At 38.4% G+C, this 16,786-nt stretch overlaps 1 protein-coding gene across 3 annotated transcripts in view; it reads left to right on the plus strand.

The window, feature by feature from the left end:
- The window catches only part of SHC4 (SHC adaptor protein 4), a 130,289-nt gene extending 113,980 nt beyond the window's left edge, over nucleotides 1-16,309 (plus strand). Inside the window, exons 11-13 of one of the 3 annotated variants that reach the window (XR_006599255.1) lie at nucleotides 6,684-6,937; nucleotides 13,883-14,379; nucleotides 15,006-16,309. Coding sequence is in view for 2 of the 3 variants with exons in the window: in XM_023255385.2 (XP_023111153.1) it covers nucleotides 6,684-6,937; nucleotides 13,883-14,038 (410 nt within the window). In the remaining variant the exon portion in view is untranslated. Of the gene's footprint in view, nucleotides 1-2,139; nucleotides 2,745-6,683; nucleotides 6,938-13,882 lie in introns of those variants that run through there. The other 2 variants (XM_023255385.2, XM_045059347.1) reach the window with 2 other exon arrangements.
- The last annotated feature ends 477 nt before the right edge of the window (nucleotides 16,310-16,786 follow it).

Here is a 16,786-nt window from a genome sequence, read left to right on the forward strand (position 1 = left end):
TGATCAGTCTTGGCACCTAAACAACCTGGTTGGGTTCTCTGGAAGCAAACACTGAGATGGAGCTTTGGCATGCAGGGTACTTGTTGGGATCACTATCGGGAAGGGAGAGAGAAGAAGCAGCCTTGGGCAGATGGAGAAGCAGAGTCACTGTGTAGCCCTGACGGAGCCTCAGCCAACCCTACAGGGAGAATAGGGGGCGCGTCAGGGCTGTGCCACATTGCGCCAAAGGGCTGGGCCTTTTATTCCATTTATTTCAGTCTGTGGGTGTAGGCCACACGAGGGAGGGCAAGCCTTTGGGCAAAAGGCAGCTCCCTAAAGGTGAGGCAGACCCTCAAGGGGCGGTCAGCTGGAGGCTGGCTGATGACACCTGGGGCACCTGTCTTTCATTGAAGAGCCATCTGGGTGATACATTTTGTGTGATGGATGATGGAATATGCAATCAGTTCAGATTTCTGCAGTGGATTTAACAGTCCATTTTACAGTGACCGGTATGGATAAGGTAATATTTGTTAGGGGAGGTAGTTTTTTGAAAAAAGTTTGTGGACCTCAAGTATTAAAACTAACTTGGTAAGAGTATATGCTTGATGGCTTCCATTTCATGGACTTTTCAAAGCAACAGTGTATTATTAGAAAACTCATTTAGGGGCACCTGGGTGGCTCAGTCAGTTACGCATCCGACTTTGGCTCAAGTCATGATCTCACATTTCGTGAGTTCGAGCCCCCCATCAGGCTTTGCGCTGACAGCATGGAGCCTGCTTGGGATTCTCTCTATCTCCCTCTCTCTCTCTGCCCCTCTCTGACTCATGCTCTCTGTCTCTCTCTCTCTCTTTTTTTAAACATGAAATTTATTGTCAAATTGGTTTCCATACAACACCCAGTGCTCATCCCAAAAGGTGCCCTCCTCAGTACCCATCACCCACCCTCCCCTCCCTCCCACCCCCCATCAACCCTCAGTTTGTTCTCAGTTTTTAAGGGTCTCTTATGCTTTGGCTCTCTCCCACTCTAACCTCTTTTTTTTTTCCTTCCCCTCCTCCATGGGTTTCTGTTAAGTTTCTCAGGATCCACATAAGAGTGAAAACGTATGGTATCTGTCTTTCTCTGTATGGCTTATTTCACTTAGCATCACACTCTCCAGTTCCATCCACGTTGCTACGAAGGGCCATATTTCATTCTTTCTCATTGCCACATAGTATTCCATTGTGTATATAAACCACAATTTCTTTATCCATTCATCAGTTGATGGACATTTAGGCTCTTTCCATAATTTGGCTATTGTTGAGAGTGCTGCTATAAACATTGGGGTACAAGTGCACCCATGCATCAGCACTCCTGTATCCCTTGGGTAAATTCCTAGCAGTGCTATTGCTGGGTCATAAGGTAGATCTATTTTTAATTTTTTGAGGCTCAAAATAAAGAAACTTAAAAAAAAAAAAAAGAAAACTCACTTAGTGGGTGGCCTGAGTTAGGGGATCTGGGATATTCATTGATTCATAACTGCAGTTCCCTTATAAGCAAATCTTTAATGTTAAAAATCTTTATAACTCGGTCAAGATATGGAAGCAACTTAGTGTCCTTCAATACACGAATGGATAAAGAGGTGTGTGTGTGTGTGTGTGTGTGTGTGTGTGTGTGTGGTGTAATGGAATGTTTTTCAGCCATAAAAAAGGATGAGATCATGCCATTTGCAACAACATGGACAGACCTAGAGGGTATTATGCTAAGTCAGAAATAAGTCAGACTGAAAAAGACAAGCACTATATGATTTCACTCATATGTGGGCTCTATAAGGAAAGGAAATGAATAAAGAAACAAAAAGCAGAATCAGACCTATAAATACAGAGAGCAAACTGATGGTTGCCAGAGGGGATGTGAGAAGAGAGTTGGGCAAAATGGGTGAAAGGGAGTGGGAGAAACAGGCTTCCAGTTATGGAATGAATACATCATGGGAATAAAAGGCACAGCATAGCAGGAAAAAATCTTTATAATGTAAACAAAGAACCTTTGTCTTTTGTCATGGACAACTCAATAATATGAAAAAGTAAAATCAATGTATATTAACATTCCTGTCATTAGTTGAAAGTAAATAAGGCCAGCTTTGTCCAAAATTTTAATGTCAAAATGCATTTTTACTGATTTCAGCCTTTTTGTCATCCTTTTGCGTCTCCCGGACTTGGAGGGAACATGTTTAAATAAAGGCTTCAGGTACTTCTTCAGTCTTTATTTCCTATTAGGATATAGTGTACCGTAGCCCTCCTGGCCCCCCTGATGCAATTGTTCTCTCCAAAAAAATTAATTCCAACTCTAAAAGTATAAATAATGTTGATTTAATAAAATGAAATAAGATAGAGTAGGGATAACCTTATACATAAATTTCTGCAAAATATCTGAAATATACTTTTTAACCTTTCCTCCTTAATGTTTCCTGAAATTTCTTTCCTTACTTAGGCATACTTAGCTTCCCTTTTCCAGTCAAAAGCTTACTGATTAGTTCAGTAAAACAAAATAAAACAAACAAAAACAAATCTTGAGGCCTGAGTGTAGTATCTCCCAAGCATGCCTTCTGGGCTCCCCAATTAATCCTATCACACTGTGTACGAAAAGCTCCACACGATCTTTATTTTCATCAAACTTGGCAGAAGGGAATTACTAGTATTGATACTATCTAATTTTTTTTAAGTTTATTTTGAGAGAGAGTATGTGCAAGTAGGGGATGGGCAGAGAGAGAGAGAGGAAGAGAGACAATCCTGAGGAGGCTCCACACTGTCAGTGCGGAGTCCAACTCGGGGCTCAAACTCACGAACTGTGAGATCATGACCTGGGCTGAAATCAAGAGTCGGACACTTAAGCAACTGGGTCACCCAGGCACCCCTTTAAGTTTATTTATTTTAAGGTAAAGAGAAAGAGAGAGAGAGCACATGTGCATGCACGCAAGTGGCAGGGGAGGGCAGAGAGAGAGAGAGGGAGAGAGAAGAAAGAGAGAATCCTAAGCAGGCTTCGCATTGTCTGCACAGAGCCAGACTTGGGGCTCAATCTCAGGAACCTGTGAGGTCATGACCTGAGCCCAAATCAAGAATTCTGTGCTTAACTGACTGAGCACCCAGGTACCCCTGTTTTCTTAATGGAGGTATTAATTGCTATGAACTTCCCTCTTAAAACTGCCTCTGCTAGGATCTCATAGGTTTTTTTTCATTTTCATTTGTCTCAGGATATTTTATGATTTACTTTTTTATTTATTCTTTGACCCGTTTGTTGTTTAGTGACATGCTGTTTAATCTCCACGTATTTGTGAATTACTAGTTTTCTTGTAATTGATTTCTCATATCAGTGTGGTCAGAAAAGATGCTTGATATGATTTCATTTTTAAAAAATGTATTATGACTTGTTTGTGGCCTAACATATGATCTATCCTGGAGAATGTCCCATGTCCACTGGAGAAGAATGTATATAGTCTATTGCTTTTGGGTGAAATGTTCTGTCACTGTCTGTTGAGTCAATCTGGTCTAATGTGTACTTTGAGGTCGAAAGTTTCCTTACTGATTTTCGATCTGGATGATCTATCTATTGTTGAAAATGGGTATTGAAGTCCCCTACTACTACTGTATTGCTGTCTATTTCTCCCTTCAAGTCTGTTAATATTTGCTTTACATATTTATGTCCTCCTATGTTGGATGAACAAATCTTTGTTATTTTCAATTGTTTTATAGTATTGTATTATATGAGTATATCATAGTTTATATAATCATCCCCTTATTGATGGACATCTATTTTTTCAGCCCTTTGTTAATATAATAATCATTTCTACCCCGAAATACCCGGTCACATGTGCTACTTAAAAATTGAATGCATCAGTATGCTGTCTTCACAGTTCACATTGGTTTCTTTAAATGTCTTATTCTTTATCACTGGGATTACGTGCAATTGTTTAATTTGATTTTGCTTGTCAGATATTTTTCTCTTCCTTAAGCCCTAGGCTCCCTGTCTGAGGTTTTGCCCATCAGATACTTATGGGTGTGGATATTCATATCTGTCTTGGGCTTTCCCAAATTTCTGATTGTGAAAAATATGTTTTCAGTTGCTATGGGAACTGCAAGATGACATGATTGCTTTCTTCTATGATTCCTATCACTTTTTTCTTTTTAGGTCTCACTTAAATGTAGAGTGGCCGTAATCATGTTGCATCCTTGATCTTCACTACTTCTGAGAAAATATGTTATTAATTATATCAAGTCAATAACTTACTAAATTTTCTATGGGAATTTTATGTAAATAACTAGATTTAAATTATGATTATCTTTCTCAAAGTCAACATTATGTGAGAAAGGAGTTGCTAATAGGTAATGTGCCACAGTGTTAAATAGTAGTTGTATTTGGTGATGGGACCACAGGTGATTATTTTTCTTTGTTTCTCTGTGTTTCCCAGATTTTAAAAACAAGTAGCATGCACAACTTTTAAAATTAAAACAAATTAAAAAAAATCTTTCAGATATTCTAGTTTTAGGAAGAGTAGACTTCAGCAAATTTTTAGATGATTGAAATGTCCCAGCACAGTGTGTGCTATTCTGGTGCTAATCTGGGAAACTGTGTTAGGAAAATATTGTCCATATCCTCAGGCTGGCCCATGATCTGTTGCCTCTTTTCAAGATGATATCATGTCTGTTTTTCTTTTGTTTTGTCCTTGTCCAAAAGCTCTCCACCCTTATCTCAGAATAAACTGAAAGCCATCATGCATTAAGATGTGTGCCCCCACACACGCATGCATGTATCTCTCTTCCACTCACACAAACACTTTCCCTCTCACATACACAAACACACATGCAACTACTTATCAGAGTTCTCTATTATGCCTCAAAGCAAGCAGCACTAAGGCCAACTTCATTTATTATTTATCAAATCTGGACACGTTTTTTCAGCCTTTTTCTGGCAACAATAGATAGACCTGATTGTGGAGGAGAATATTTTCAGCCATTAAATACAGACTCAAGATATTTTCAAAAAGACACATTTGTGAATGCTGCATCATAATCGTGCTATGCAGAGAGGAGTTCTTAAGTAGCAACAAAACTATAACATATTAACAGGAGAATTGGGTTATGTCTGCAGGGACTGGTTGCCTGTATCAATGACTTCATGAGATTGTCATGTGTAAGTTGTAGAACTTAGAGTTAAGAGGATTTCTCATTTGCAAGACCCTTGCATAAGGACATGGAAACACACTTCTGCATTTATAAAGATGAAGTGTGGCTTCTATGCAAAAGATCCTTTGCATTTAAATAGACAAAGTCTGATTTCTGCAGTTATTTTCCTAGTAAATTTGCCATGTAAACCATACAACTTTTACCTGGATTCAGACCTAAGAATTTTTATTACTTCTGGAGATGCTGTATATCATCCTGATAGCCTTGGTATTTTTTTAATGTTTATTTATTTTTGAGAGAGACAGAGAGACAGTGTGAGCAGGGGAAGGGCAGAGCAAGGAAGACACAGAATCTGAAGCAGGCTCCAGACTCTGAGCTGTCAGCACAGAGTCCGATGGGGGCTCAAACCCACAAACCATGAGATCATGACCTAAGCTGAAGTCGGATGCTTAACCGACTGAGCCATCCAGGCACCCCAGGCTTGCTCTTTACTTGGGACCATTGTAGGTACTGCAGAAGTAGAGTTGGCTAGACCACTTTTGATAATGGAAAGATTTTCACTTTTAAGGCAAGGGTTTTAGACTGTGGTGATTAAAAACCTGGGCTTTGGAGTCAAATAGATGTCATTTCAAACCCCAGATTTACAGCATATTAGCAATGTGACTTTGAGTAATTCATGTGGTCTTTTTAAAGATCCATTTCCTTGCCTGTCTAGTTTTGAGAACCGAACAAGATATGTGTAGAGCACTGAGCGCTGCCTATCATATATGATAAATGAGGACTGCATAATAATTATTATTGCCATGAGTATCAAAATACTATTACATGCCACCTGGATATACTTTTTCATCCCCTCTGCCCTCAACTCTAGAGAGTATTTGTTCTGCAGAACATTGGGGAACTGCATCAGACCATGGCCTCCTTGATGCTTTGCCTTATTTTACCTGATTAACTGTGCTTTATCCACACAGGTGAATGACACAAACACCAGAGTGGTCATTTAATAGGAATGCTGTGAGGTTCAGCATAGCTTTGAAGTTTTTGGTCAGAGGTATCTCTGAAGCACATTAGTAATTTGGTTTAAAAAATAAAAAGCTAAATACTAAAAAGTGGGCATAATCCAAAGTTACCATAGGCATTTTCAAAGAGTTTGGGAATGTGTTCAAAGTTATCTTTGATCCAGGTACTGCGTAAGCTTCTTTTTTCTTTAACATACAGCCCCTGGGACATAGAGTGCCTCTCTCTGCAGTTATGAAAGCAATTCTCGCAGGTCAGTCCCATTTCTCATCTGAAAGGAAAACTCCTGCACCTGGTCAAGTCTTTCCTGCCAACAGAAGCCAAAGGCAATGTTTGGTCCTACCATTAAATTAAAGCCTGTGGGAAGTTCTGGAAACAAAAACTCCATTTGTTCTAGAAGCAGCATTATTTAAACAGTGCATGACACACAGTAGGGCCTCAGGTTATATTTGCTGAATGAATGAATGAATGAATGAATGAATGAAGGAGGAGGTAGCTTGGTGATGCCCTCTCTTTGTGTTTTGACTGTAGAAGCACCAGAAACTGTTCAGCCAGGTGCCACGGCCCAGCCTGCCAGCTCACATTCTTTGCCACACATTAAGCAGCAGCTGCGGAATGAAGACTGCTACCATGGCAAGCTGAGCAGGAAGGCAGCAGAGAGCCTCTTGGTAAAGGATGGGGACTTTTTGGTTCGAGAAAGTGCAACATCTCCTGGTCAGTATGTGCTAAGTGGACTTCAGGGAGGCCAGGCAAAGCATCTTCTCCTGGTGGATCCTGAAGGCAAGGTATCATTGACCTCTTATGTTTTTCACAGGTTGTTGTAACTAAGGTTACTCTGAATGATCGATCCCAAACCTGATATTGAAGCATGATAAGGCTAAGGGTTTCCTTTTTCTTGAACCCTCCAGTTGGAGCAGGAAGTGTTAACTAGAGGCCAGTGGAGGGGTTTGAGAGGGAGCCACCCTGGAGGTTCAGGTAGAGGACAGCTCTTTCCACTCTTCTCAGTTCAATCTAGTGAATTAAATGAATACCTACTACATGGAAGTACAAAGATTCACAGTTGACTGTTGCTTAGTGTTACATACATTGTCCTTGCTCTCAGAGCACTTATAACTTCATAAAACAGATACTTAAATAATTATAACACAAGTGTGAATGACATAAGAATGGTTCAACCAAAGTATTATGGTATTTCTCAGCATAGAGGAATACTGTCTTTGAGGCACACTGAAAAGGCTTCTTGCAGGGTCTGACATGTAAGATGAACCTTGAAGGACAGAAAATTTTTTAAAGGGGTACATTTGGAGAATAGGAAAGGAAGCACAGGAACAGACAGAGCAGAAGAATGATATTAAGTCGATAAAAGATGTATGGCTGGGCAGAGGATGCCTGTAGACAGAAACAATCCTGGGCAAAAGACAGTTAACAAAATGGTAATAGTCCTTCCTTATTAATAATTAATTTAAATGTAAATGGATTAAGCTCCCCAGTCAAAAAATATAGACTAGCTGAATGGATATAAAGCAAGATCCAACTCTATGCTGTCTAGAAGAGACTCACTTTATTTTATTTTTTGCATTTTTAAAATGTGTATTCATTTTTGAGAGAGAAAGAGGCAGAGAGAGAAGGAGACACAGAATTCAAAGCAGGCTCCAGGCTCTGAGCTGTCAGCACAGAGCCTGACGTGGGGCTCAAACTCACGAACCCCAAGATCATGACCTGAGCAGAGATCAATTCACCAGAAAGATATGACAATTATAAATGTATATGCACTCAACATCAGAGTACCCAAATATATGATACAAACGTTGACAGAACTGAAGGGAGAAATAGTAATACAATAATAGTGGGAGATTTCAGTGCCCCACTTTTGACAATAGATAGAACCTGCAGTCAGAAGTACTTGAACAACACTATAGACCAAATGGATCTAACAGACATATGCAGAGCATTCCTCCCAACAGCAGCAGAATACACATTCTTTTCAAGCATACTCAGAACATTCACCTGTTAGATCACAAATACTAAGATGGATCACGTTAGGTCACAAAACAAGCATTAGGAAATTAAAGAAGAATGAATTATACCAAGTATCTTTTCTGATCACACTGGAATGAAACTAGAAGTTAATGGCAGAAAGAGAACTGGAAAATTCACAAATATGCAGAATTAATACACTATTGAACAGCCAGTGTCAAAGAAAAAATTAAAGGGAAATTAGAAAATATTTGCAAACAAATGGAAATGAAAAACACACTGGATCTACGAAACACAGTGAAAAGCAATAGGAAGAAAGTTGATGGTGATAAATGCCTACACTGGAAAAAAAAAAAAGAAAGCTTTCTAATAAACATTCTAACACCTCAAGGAATTACAAAAAGAGCAAACTAAACCCAAAAGTAGCAGAAGAAAGGAAATAATTCAGATTAGAGCAGAAATAAGTGAAAGAGAATAGAAAAATAATAGGAAAAATCCACAAAACTACAAGTTGGTGTTTTGAAAAGATGAACAAAACTGACAAACCTTTAGCTAGGTTGGCTAAGAAGAGAGAAGACGCAAATAAATAAAATCAGAAATGAAAGAGGAGACATTACAACTGATGCCATAGAGATTAAATGATTATAAGAGATTAAGAACAATTATATGCCAACAAATTGGATAACCCAGAAGAAAGGGATAAATTCCTAAAAAATATGCAACCTACCAAGATTTATTCATGAAGAAATAGAAAATCTGAACAGATGAATTACTAGTAAGGAGACTGAATCACTAATCAAAAACTGTTCATTAAAAAAAAAAAAAGCCCAGGACCAGATGGTTTCACTGGTAAATTCTTTCAAACATTTAAAGAAGAATGAATGCCAATGCTTATTAAGCTTTCCCCACCCCCCAAAACTGAAGAGGACAAAATACTTACAAACTCATTTTATGAAGCCTACCTTACCCATATACCAAACCCAGAAAAAGATACTACAAGAAAAGAAAACCGGCCAATATGCCTAATGAACATATATATAAAAATCTTTAACTAAATGCTAGCGAACAAAGTTCAGTAGTTCACTAAAACATCATACACCATGACCAAGTAAGATATATCCCTGGATTGCCAGGAAGGTTCAACAAAGGGCATCAATCAATATGGCACACCACATTAATAAATGAAGAATAAAAATCATATGATCATCCCAATAGATGAACAAAAAGCATTTGGTAAAATTCAACACCCTTTCATGATTAAAAAAACTCAAAACAACGCTCAACAAACTAGGAGTAGAAAGAAATGACCTCAGTATAATAAAAGCCATGTATGTAAAGCCTACAGCTAATATCATACCCCACATAAAAAACAGACATCTTTTCCTCTCACCACTTTTAGTGGTGAAGTACTACAACCAACATAGTACTGGAAGTACTAGCCAGAGAAATTAGGGAAGAAAAAAGAAATAAAAGGCATCCAAATTGGAAAGGAAGAAGTAAAATAATTGCTTCACAGGTGATAGAATCTTGTATGTAGAAAATCCTAAATATTCCACAAAAATCCTGTTATGACTAATCAACAAGTGTGGCAACATTGCAGAATAGAAAATGAACATACAAACATCAGTTGCATGTGTAAATAATAATAACACTCTGAAAAGGAAATTAAGAAAATAATCTCATTTACAATACCATCAAAAAGAGTAAAATACTTAAGAATAAACATAACCAAGGAGGCAAAAGACTTATGCACTGAAAACTTCAAAACATTGCTGAGAGAAATTAAAGAAGACACAAATGAAAAGACATCTCATGTTCATTGATAAGAAGATTTCATGTTGTTAAAATGTCATTACTACCCAAAGTAATCTACAGATTCAATGCAGTTTCCATCAAAATTCTAATAGCAGTTTTTACAAAAATAGAAGTACGATCTTAATATTCACTCAGAACCACAGAGAACCCAAAATAGCCAATCTTGAGAAAGAAGAACAAAGATGGAGACATTACACTTATGGTTTCAAAGCTAGAGTAATCAAACCAATATAGTACTGGAGTAAAGAGAGATATATAGATGGAACAGAATAGGGAACCCAGAGATAAACCTATTTATGTATGATCAAATGATCTTTGCAAAGGTTGCCAAGAATTCACAATGGGGAAAGAATACTCTTTCAGCAAATGGTTTTGGGAAAACAATATCCACCTGAAGAAGAATAAAATTGGACCTTTATCTTACACCACACAGAAAAATTAACTCAAAATAGATAAAAGACTTATATGTAATATCTAAAACTATAAAACCCCTAGGAGAAAACATAAGGAAAAACTTCATGATTTTGTTCTTGGCAATGATTTCTTGAATATAACACTGAAAAATACAAACAAATGCCAAAATAGACAAGTGAGACTACATACAACTAAAAAAATCCTACATAGCAAAGGAAACAATCAACAGAGCGAAGAACAATCAGAATGGGAGAAAATATTTTCAAACCATATATCTGATAAGGGGTTAATTTTCAAAACATATGATGAAATTTTGAACTCAGTAGCAAAAAGACAAATAATCTGATTAAAAAATGGACAGATGACTTGAATAGTCACGTTCCCAAAGAAGACATACAAATGGCCAGCAGGTATTTGAAAAGATGCTCAACAACAATAATCATCAGGGAAATGCAAATTCACAGTAAGATATCACCTCACACCTATCAGGATGGCCATAATAAATAACAAACAGGAGCACCTGGGTGGCTTAGTCAGTTATGAGTCCAGCTCTTGATTTGGGCTCAGGTCAGGATCTCATGGTTCATGAGATGGAGCCCCACATCGGGCTCTATGTGGAGTCTGCTTGGAATTCTCTCTCTTCCTCTCTTTTTGCCCCTCCCCTACTCACACATGTGCATGTTCTTTCTCTCTCTCTAAATAAATAAATAAGTAAACGTTAAAAAATAAAATAAATAAATATTAAAACAAAAAAACAAAAAGCAAGTGTTGTTGAGGGTGTACAGAAATTGTAACCTCTGTGTCCTATTGGTGGGAATGTAAAATGGTGTAACTGTTGTAGAAAATGGTACGGAGTTTCCTCAAAAAATTAAAAATGGAATTCGCATATGATCCATATTTATTGGATGGGTATTTATCCCAAAAGAATTGAAATCCAGATCTTAAGGAGACATTTGCACCTCCATGTTCACTGCAACATTATTCACAATAGCCAAGAAGTGGAAACAAGTTATATATATGGAATGCTATCCAGCCGTACAGAAGATGACAGAGTCTGTCACATACTACAAACATGAATGAACCTGGAGAACATCCTTCTGATTGAAATAAGCCAGTCACTGAACAACAAATAATGCGTGATTCCACTTACATGAAATATCTAAGGTAGTGAAAACTCTTAGAAAGTAGAACGGTAGTTGCCAGGGCCTGGTGAGGCAGAGGCAATGGGTTGTTGTTGTTTACTGGGTGTAGGTTTCAGTCATGTAAGATGAAAAAGTTCTAGTGATCTGCTGTACAACATTGTGCTTAGAGTTAACTATATTGTACACTTAAAATTTTGTTCGTGAAGTTGGGGCCCCTGGGTGATTAAGTGTCCAACTTTGGCTCACGTCATGATCTCACGGGTCATGAGTTCGAGCCCTGCATCAGGCTCTGTGCTGACAGCTCAGAGCCTGGAGCCTGCTTCGGATTTCCTCTCTCTCTGCTCCTCCCCTGCTCATGCTGTGTCTCTCTCTCTCAAAAATAAATAAAATATTTTAAAAAATTAAAAAAATTTGTTCGTGGGGTAGATCTCATGTTATGGTTTTGTTCTCTCTCTGTCTCTCTCTCTCTCTCTCCACACACACACACACACACACACACACAGAAGTGTGATTGGGGTCACAGCAGCAAATGTTTGCAGGGCCTGGCCTGTATCATAAGTGCGTAAAGCTGGGCAAATGGTGGAATGAACATAGAGTGTGGTGGGCTGTGATGAACTAACTGGGAAGCACATGTCCTGTGTAAGGGGGACCGTCACACTCAGCCTTAGTCAGTTGCTGCCATTTGGAGGAAGGGCCCAGTGTAGCCAGATTTAATTTTCCCAAAGAAACCGCAAAACTAAATTTTTATAGGAAATCTCCCCATTTTTGATTCAAAATACTTAAAAAACTCTTTATTGGGCACCTCTGCCTTACCCCCCCCCCCCCCCCCCCCCCAGCTAACTAAAACAGCTCCTGGTATGTTTGGCTAGAGAGTGGATAGTTTATAATCCCTGCACTGGAAGGTTTTTTTTTTTGTTTTTTTTTTTTAAGTTTATGTATTTTGAGAGAGCACACGTGGGAGGGGCAGAGAGAGGGAGAGAGAGAGGATCTTAAGTAGGCTCCACACTATCATTTGCAGAGCTCAATGTGGGGCTTGAACTTGTGAACCATGAGATCATGACCTGAGCCGAAACCAAGAGCCAGAGGCTTAACTGACCTAACCACGCAGGTGTCCCACCCCTGTACTGGAAGATTAATTTGACATTTGTATACAGGATTGATTAGAGAAGAATGTAATTAGGGGATCTGAGGTAAAAACTAGTGAAAGTCTGAACCAGAATGGAGGTAGGAGAAACAAAGAGAGGAGAGCAGAGTGAACTGGAATTAACAACACAGACTGGCAGATCTGATCAGCTCATGTGACGTGGGTTGGGGTTGAGATGAAGGATATAAAAATGTTTCCAAGTCTTGGTTTGATAAGTAAATTGTAAACGTTGTGCCCTTTTTCTCCTAATCCTTGAGTGTGTATTCCCTATGAACAGGGATATTCTCTTACATAGACAGTACAGTGATCAAAATCAAGAAATTTAAACATTGATACATTACCAGTATCTAATTCATAATCATATTCAAATGAGGTCAATTATTCCAATAAGTGTGTATTTTTTTAATACACTGAAAATCAATATCTAAGCAGAAATAAAAAATCCCTTGTAGAGAAGTAGCAGAATCACATAACAAGGTGTTCTCTGACCTCATGCCTTCCCACTCCCTGACAGTTCCCAGCCACCCTCCAAACAGAACTATATTATGGCCCATGGAGTCATGATGGAGAGTATTATCTTCTGCCCATGCACAGGGTGAGGATACAGTAATACTGGGGAGGAAAGTCCTCGGGAGAAGGCAGGCATTGGGAAACTGAGTTGCTCTGGCATGCAGACGAGAAGTTCCATGTAGCAAATATTTATGAATCAGCTACTATGAAGAATGCAGGAAGGAGATAAGAATACCTATTGGGAAGGTCTGAGGAGGCTTCTTAAAGGAGACAGGATTTGTGTTCAGCCTCCACGGAGTGGCAGGACTTCTCCAGAAGGGCCTGCTTCCTACAGACACAAGATATTTTGGAAGCAGTCTGCTTGCTGGGTCAAAATTGTAATCCTGGGATTCATGCTTGTGTATACAGTTAAATATTTATAGGAATGGTGACATGATAGAATATATCAAACAGTAACGTGGCAAACAGGTTGGTTGTAAATTTGAACTGTGTGACAAATGTTTACCATTTTTCTGACTGGGACAGAAAATTGCTTTAAAAAGGTAATGAGGAATGAGAAAATTGTTTACTAAGGGATATAGAGTTGGAAAGTACCTTTCCTTTTTTTCTTTTTTTTATTCAGCCCAAGTATCTCATTCAAGGATATGTCTGTTTTTCTTCCTGATTGCTTACATCTTTTAGGGGAGCTATTATCATTTAACCTAAGGACTTTGTGCTTCCTTTTCAAGGTAAGGACCAAGGATCATGTGTTTGATAATGTTGGCCACCTTATCAGATACCACATGGATAATAGTTTGCCAATCATCTCTTCTGGAAGTGAAGTAAGCCTTAAACAGCCAGTGAGAAAAGATAATAATCCAGGACTTCTGCATTCCAACAAATGACAATATGGAAGTACCATCACACTGATATTTCAAGAAAGTTCATTTTGTGTTAGGATACAAAGATAATCCAAACTTGGTTGATAGATAAAATAGAGCACAATCTGTGAACTACATTTTCCCAAGAGCATCATGGACTATGTCCTTTATATGATAAAGAACTAACACAGATCGATCTTCAGAAAGTGAAAATCAGAAAAGGGGAAGAGGATTGCTCCGTCTGAGAAGAAATTATCATATGCACGGATGTCACTTTTTAAGGCCATATTGCATCGATAGCAAGCTAAAAGCACAATTAAAATTTCCCATGCTAGAGACTACCTGGATGAACTGCTGGGGCAGTGGTATGTGCCTTTCAACTTGATAATTTGGGGACATTTTCATATTGGGGAGATTAGTTCTAAGTGTCTTCATATTCTATAACTATAGAACTATTTGCCAAAAAAAAAAAAGTTTTTCCTTGTTACAAAAATAAGACGCAATTTGCTGGATAGTTATTGACTTTATCAGATTTTCTGTTTAGTAGCACTTTCACTACAATGATCAAATAAATTTGACATTGAATTTGGATGGTGTCTATGCCGGTGGAATCAAAACAAAAGCCACTGAAAGCGTTGGTCTGTTTCATTGGCCTGTCTCATTTATTAGCCAAGGGTTGGGGCCTAAATTCTTTGGCCTAGTATTTCTCAGTCTTTGCTATTTGGACACTTTGTATGCAGCACAGAGCAAGCTGAAGAACCCAAATCTATCAGTCATTTCTGATTCCATCGTGGTTCTCCCCCTTTCCTTCCCCTTCCCCTCCCACAAAGGAAGCTCATGCGTGCATGGATTTAAAACACGGCAGACAAACCAGTGTTCTTCATATTCAATATCCAAATTGGTTTCATTCTTATTAAAGTATTGACTCTATTTGAAAGTATGGAGAAATATCCTCTTGATTGGCTATGACTGAATCTACATGTATCCTTAGCATCTTTTCTAGATATGATCAGACAAAATGCAGAAGGGAGAAGACATATTGAATGAAGCAGTTGGAAGGGTTTGCCACATGTAAGTACACTGGTGATCTGAGGGTATAATTAAGTGTTGTGTAGAGAAAAGTGCTGGACAGTTTTCTCTATGTGACTGTGAGCGAGCTGCTAAACCTATCTGGACGCCCGTTTCCTTGTCTATGAAATAAGGGAATTGGTCTAGGTGAATTTAGAAGTCTATCTCAGCTGTAACATAAGTCTATAAGAAGCAAATTTTCCATTTATTAGGGGTCAGTGTTGATAATCAGTTTGTGTCATTAAGACGAAAGCTTGAGCTTTTTCCTTTAGCCTGCATCTATACTCCCAGAACAAATGGCACAACTGAAATCAACATTTAGGTAGCGGAGACCCCAAGCCTTTAGTCAAAGACATTGAACCTTTGGAGTGTTATCAGGATGATGGTAGAAGTGGATTTGGTTGTTTGGAGTAGAAGAAAACTACTTCAGTCTTTTAGTCACCTTTGCATATAATGGTTTGGCCATGACTTTGGGGTGTTTTTTTTAGCCCGAGTAATCTGGACAGTTGCCTTAACCCCACTTCATTTTGGCTCTGTAGATACAACTTAACCTTTGTAATTGTGATATATTTGCTAAGTTTTAAATAAAATACCAGAAAATTTTTTTGGGTAGAAATCATCAGAAACCAAATGCACTGAACTCTAATATTTTTCTGTAAAGGTTTATGATTTTATTCTACTTCTACTGCCACTGATTGCATAGGTAGGTTTGTTTCCTTTTATACAACTAGAAAATAATGTCTCTTTCATCAGTTTTCCATATACCTTAGTTCTTGATTGTCCATCCTCACAAAGGGGGTTAGCATGAGTGTAGATCATAGAAATTTATGGGTGATCCAGTCACCTTTCAGAGACAGAGCAGGGTTGTGGTCTCAGTCTGTTTGAAAAGAGTGTTAACTGGGTCACAAGAAAAAGTTTCTGATACAAATAGATGCCAAGAGTATAAATGATGTGAGTAGCACATGGGCACTGGTACATGAGGCACCAGTACATGGAAAATCGTGTTTGACTGTAATGTTATAGTAGTTAGATAAGCAAATAATGCACTTACCAAGTACCACAGACACAGTTAAACCAGAATGAAACAGCAGAAGAAATGTTTGATTGCATGCTATTTTAATGACACACATTTATCTTCATCTGTTTTAAAGTGGAAATCCATTTGCCTATAAATACCTGTAAACAACTTTTCAAAAAAAAAATAAAATGATTATTTCTTTGTGACAATTCACGGTATTTATGTCTGATGTTTGGGATGTGGAAAATTTATTTGCAGGATCCTGATCCTAACCGGAAACAGATGGCTCACTTAAATTGGGTAATTTGAGGAGAGTTTAATAAAGGGACTATTTACAAAGGTGTGGGCAGAGTATGGGGAAACCACCAGGGAGAATGAGGTGCCCTGGGGCCAGCGAATGGGTAAGTGGAGAGCACGGTAACAGAATCTGGAGAGAGAGAGCTGTGGAAAGACTGCCTTTTAGGAGGTGTGGCCTCCAGTGGAGGGACTCCCACAGCCCTGGTGACCCCACAGTGAGGAGGCTGGGGACATTATACTGAACGGAAGAAAGAGCCTTTTCAACAAATGGTATTGAAGTAATTGGACATCTGTAGGCAAGAGAACAAACCTCACACTTCACATAAACATTAATTCAAATGGATTATGGATTTAAACATCAAATGTAAAACTATGAAACTTTTAGGAAA

Source organism: Felis catus, chromosome B3 (genome assembly GCF_018350175.1).
Source record: "Felis catus isolate Fca126 chromosome B3, F.catus_Fca126_mat1.0, whole genome shotgun sequence".
Classification (NCBI taxonomy): Eukaryota; Metazoa; Chordata; class Mammalia; order Carnivora; family Felidae; genus Felis; species Felis catus.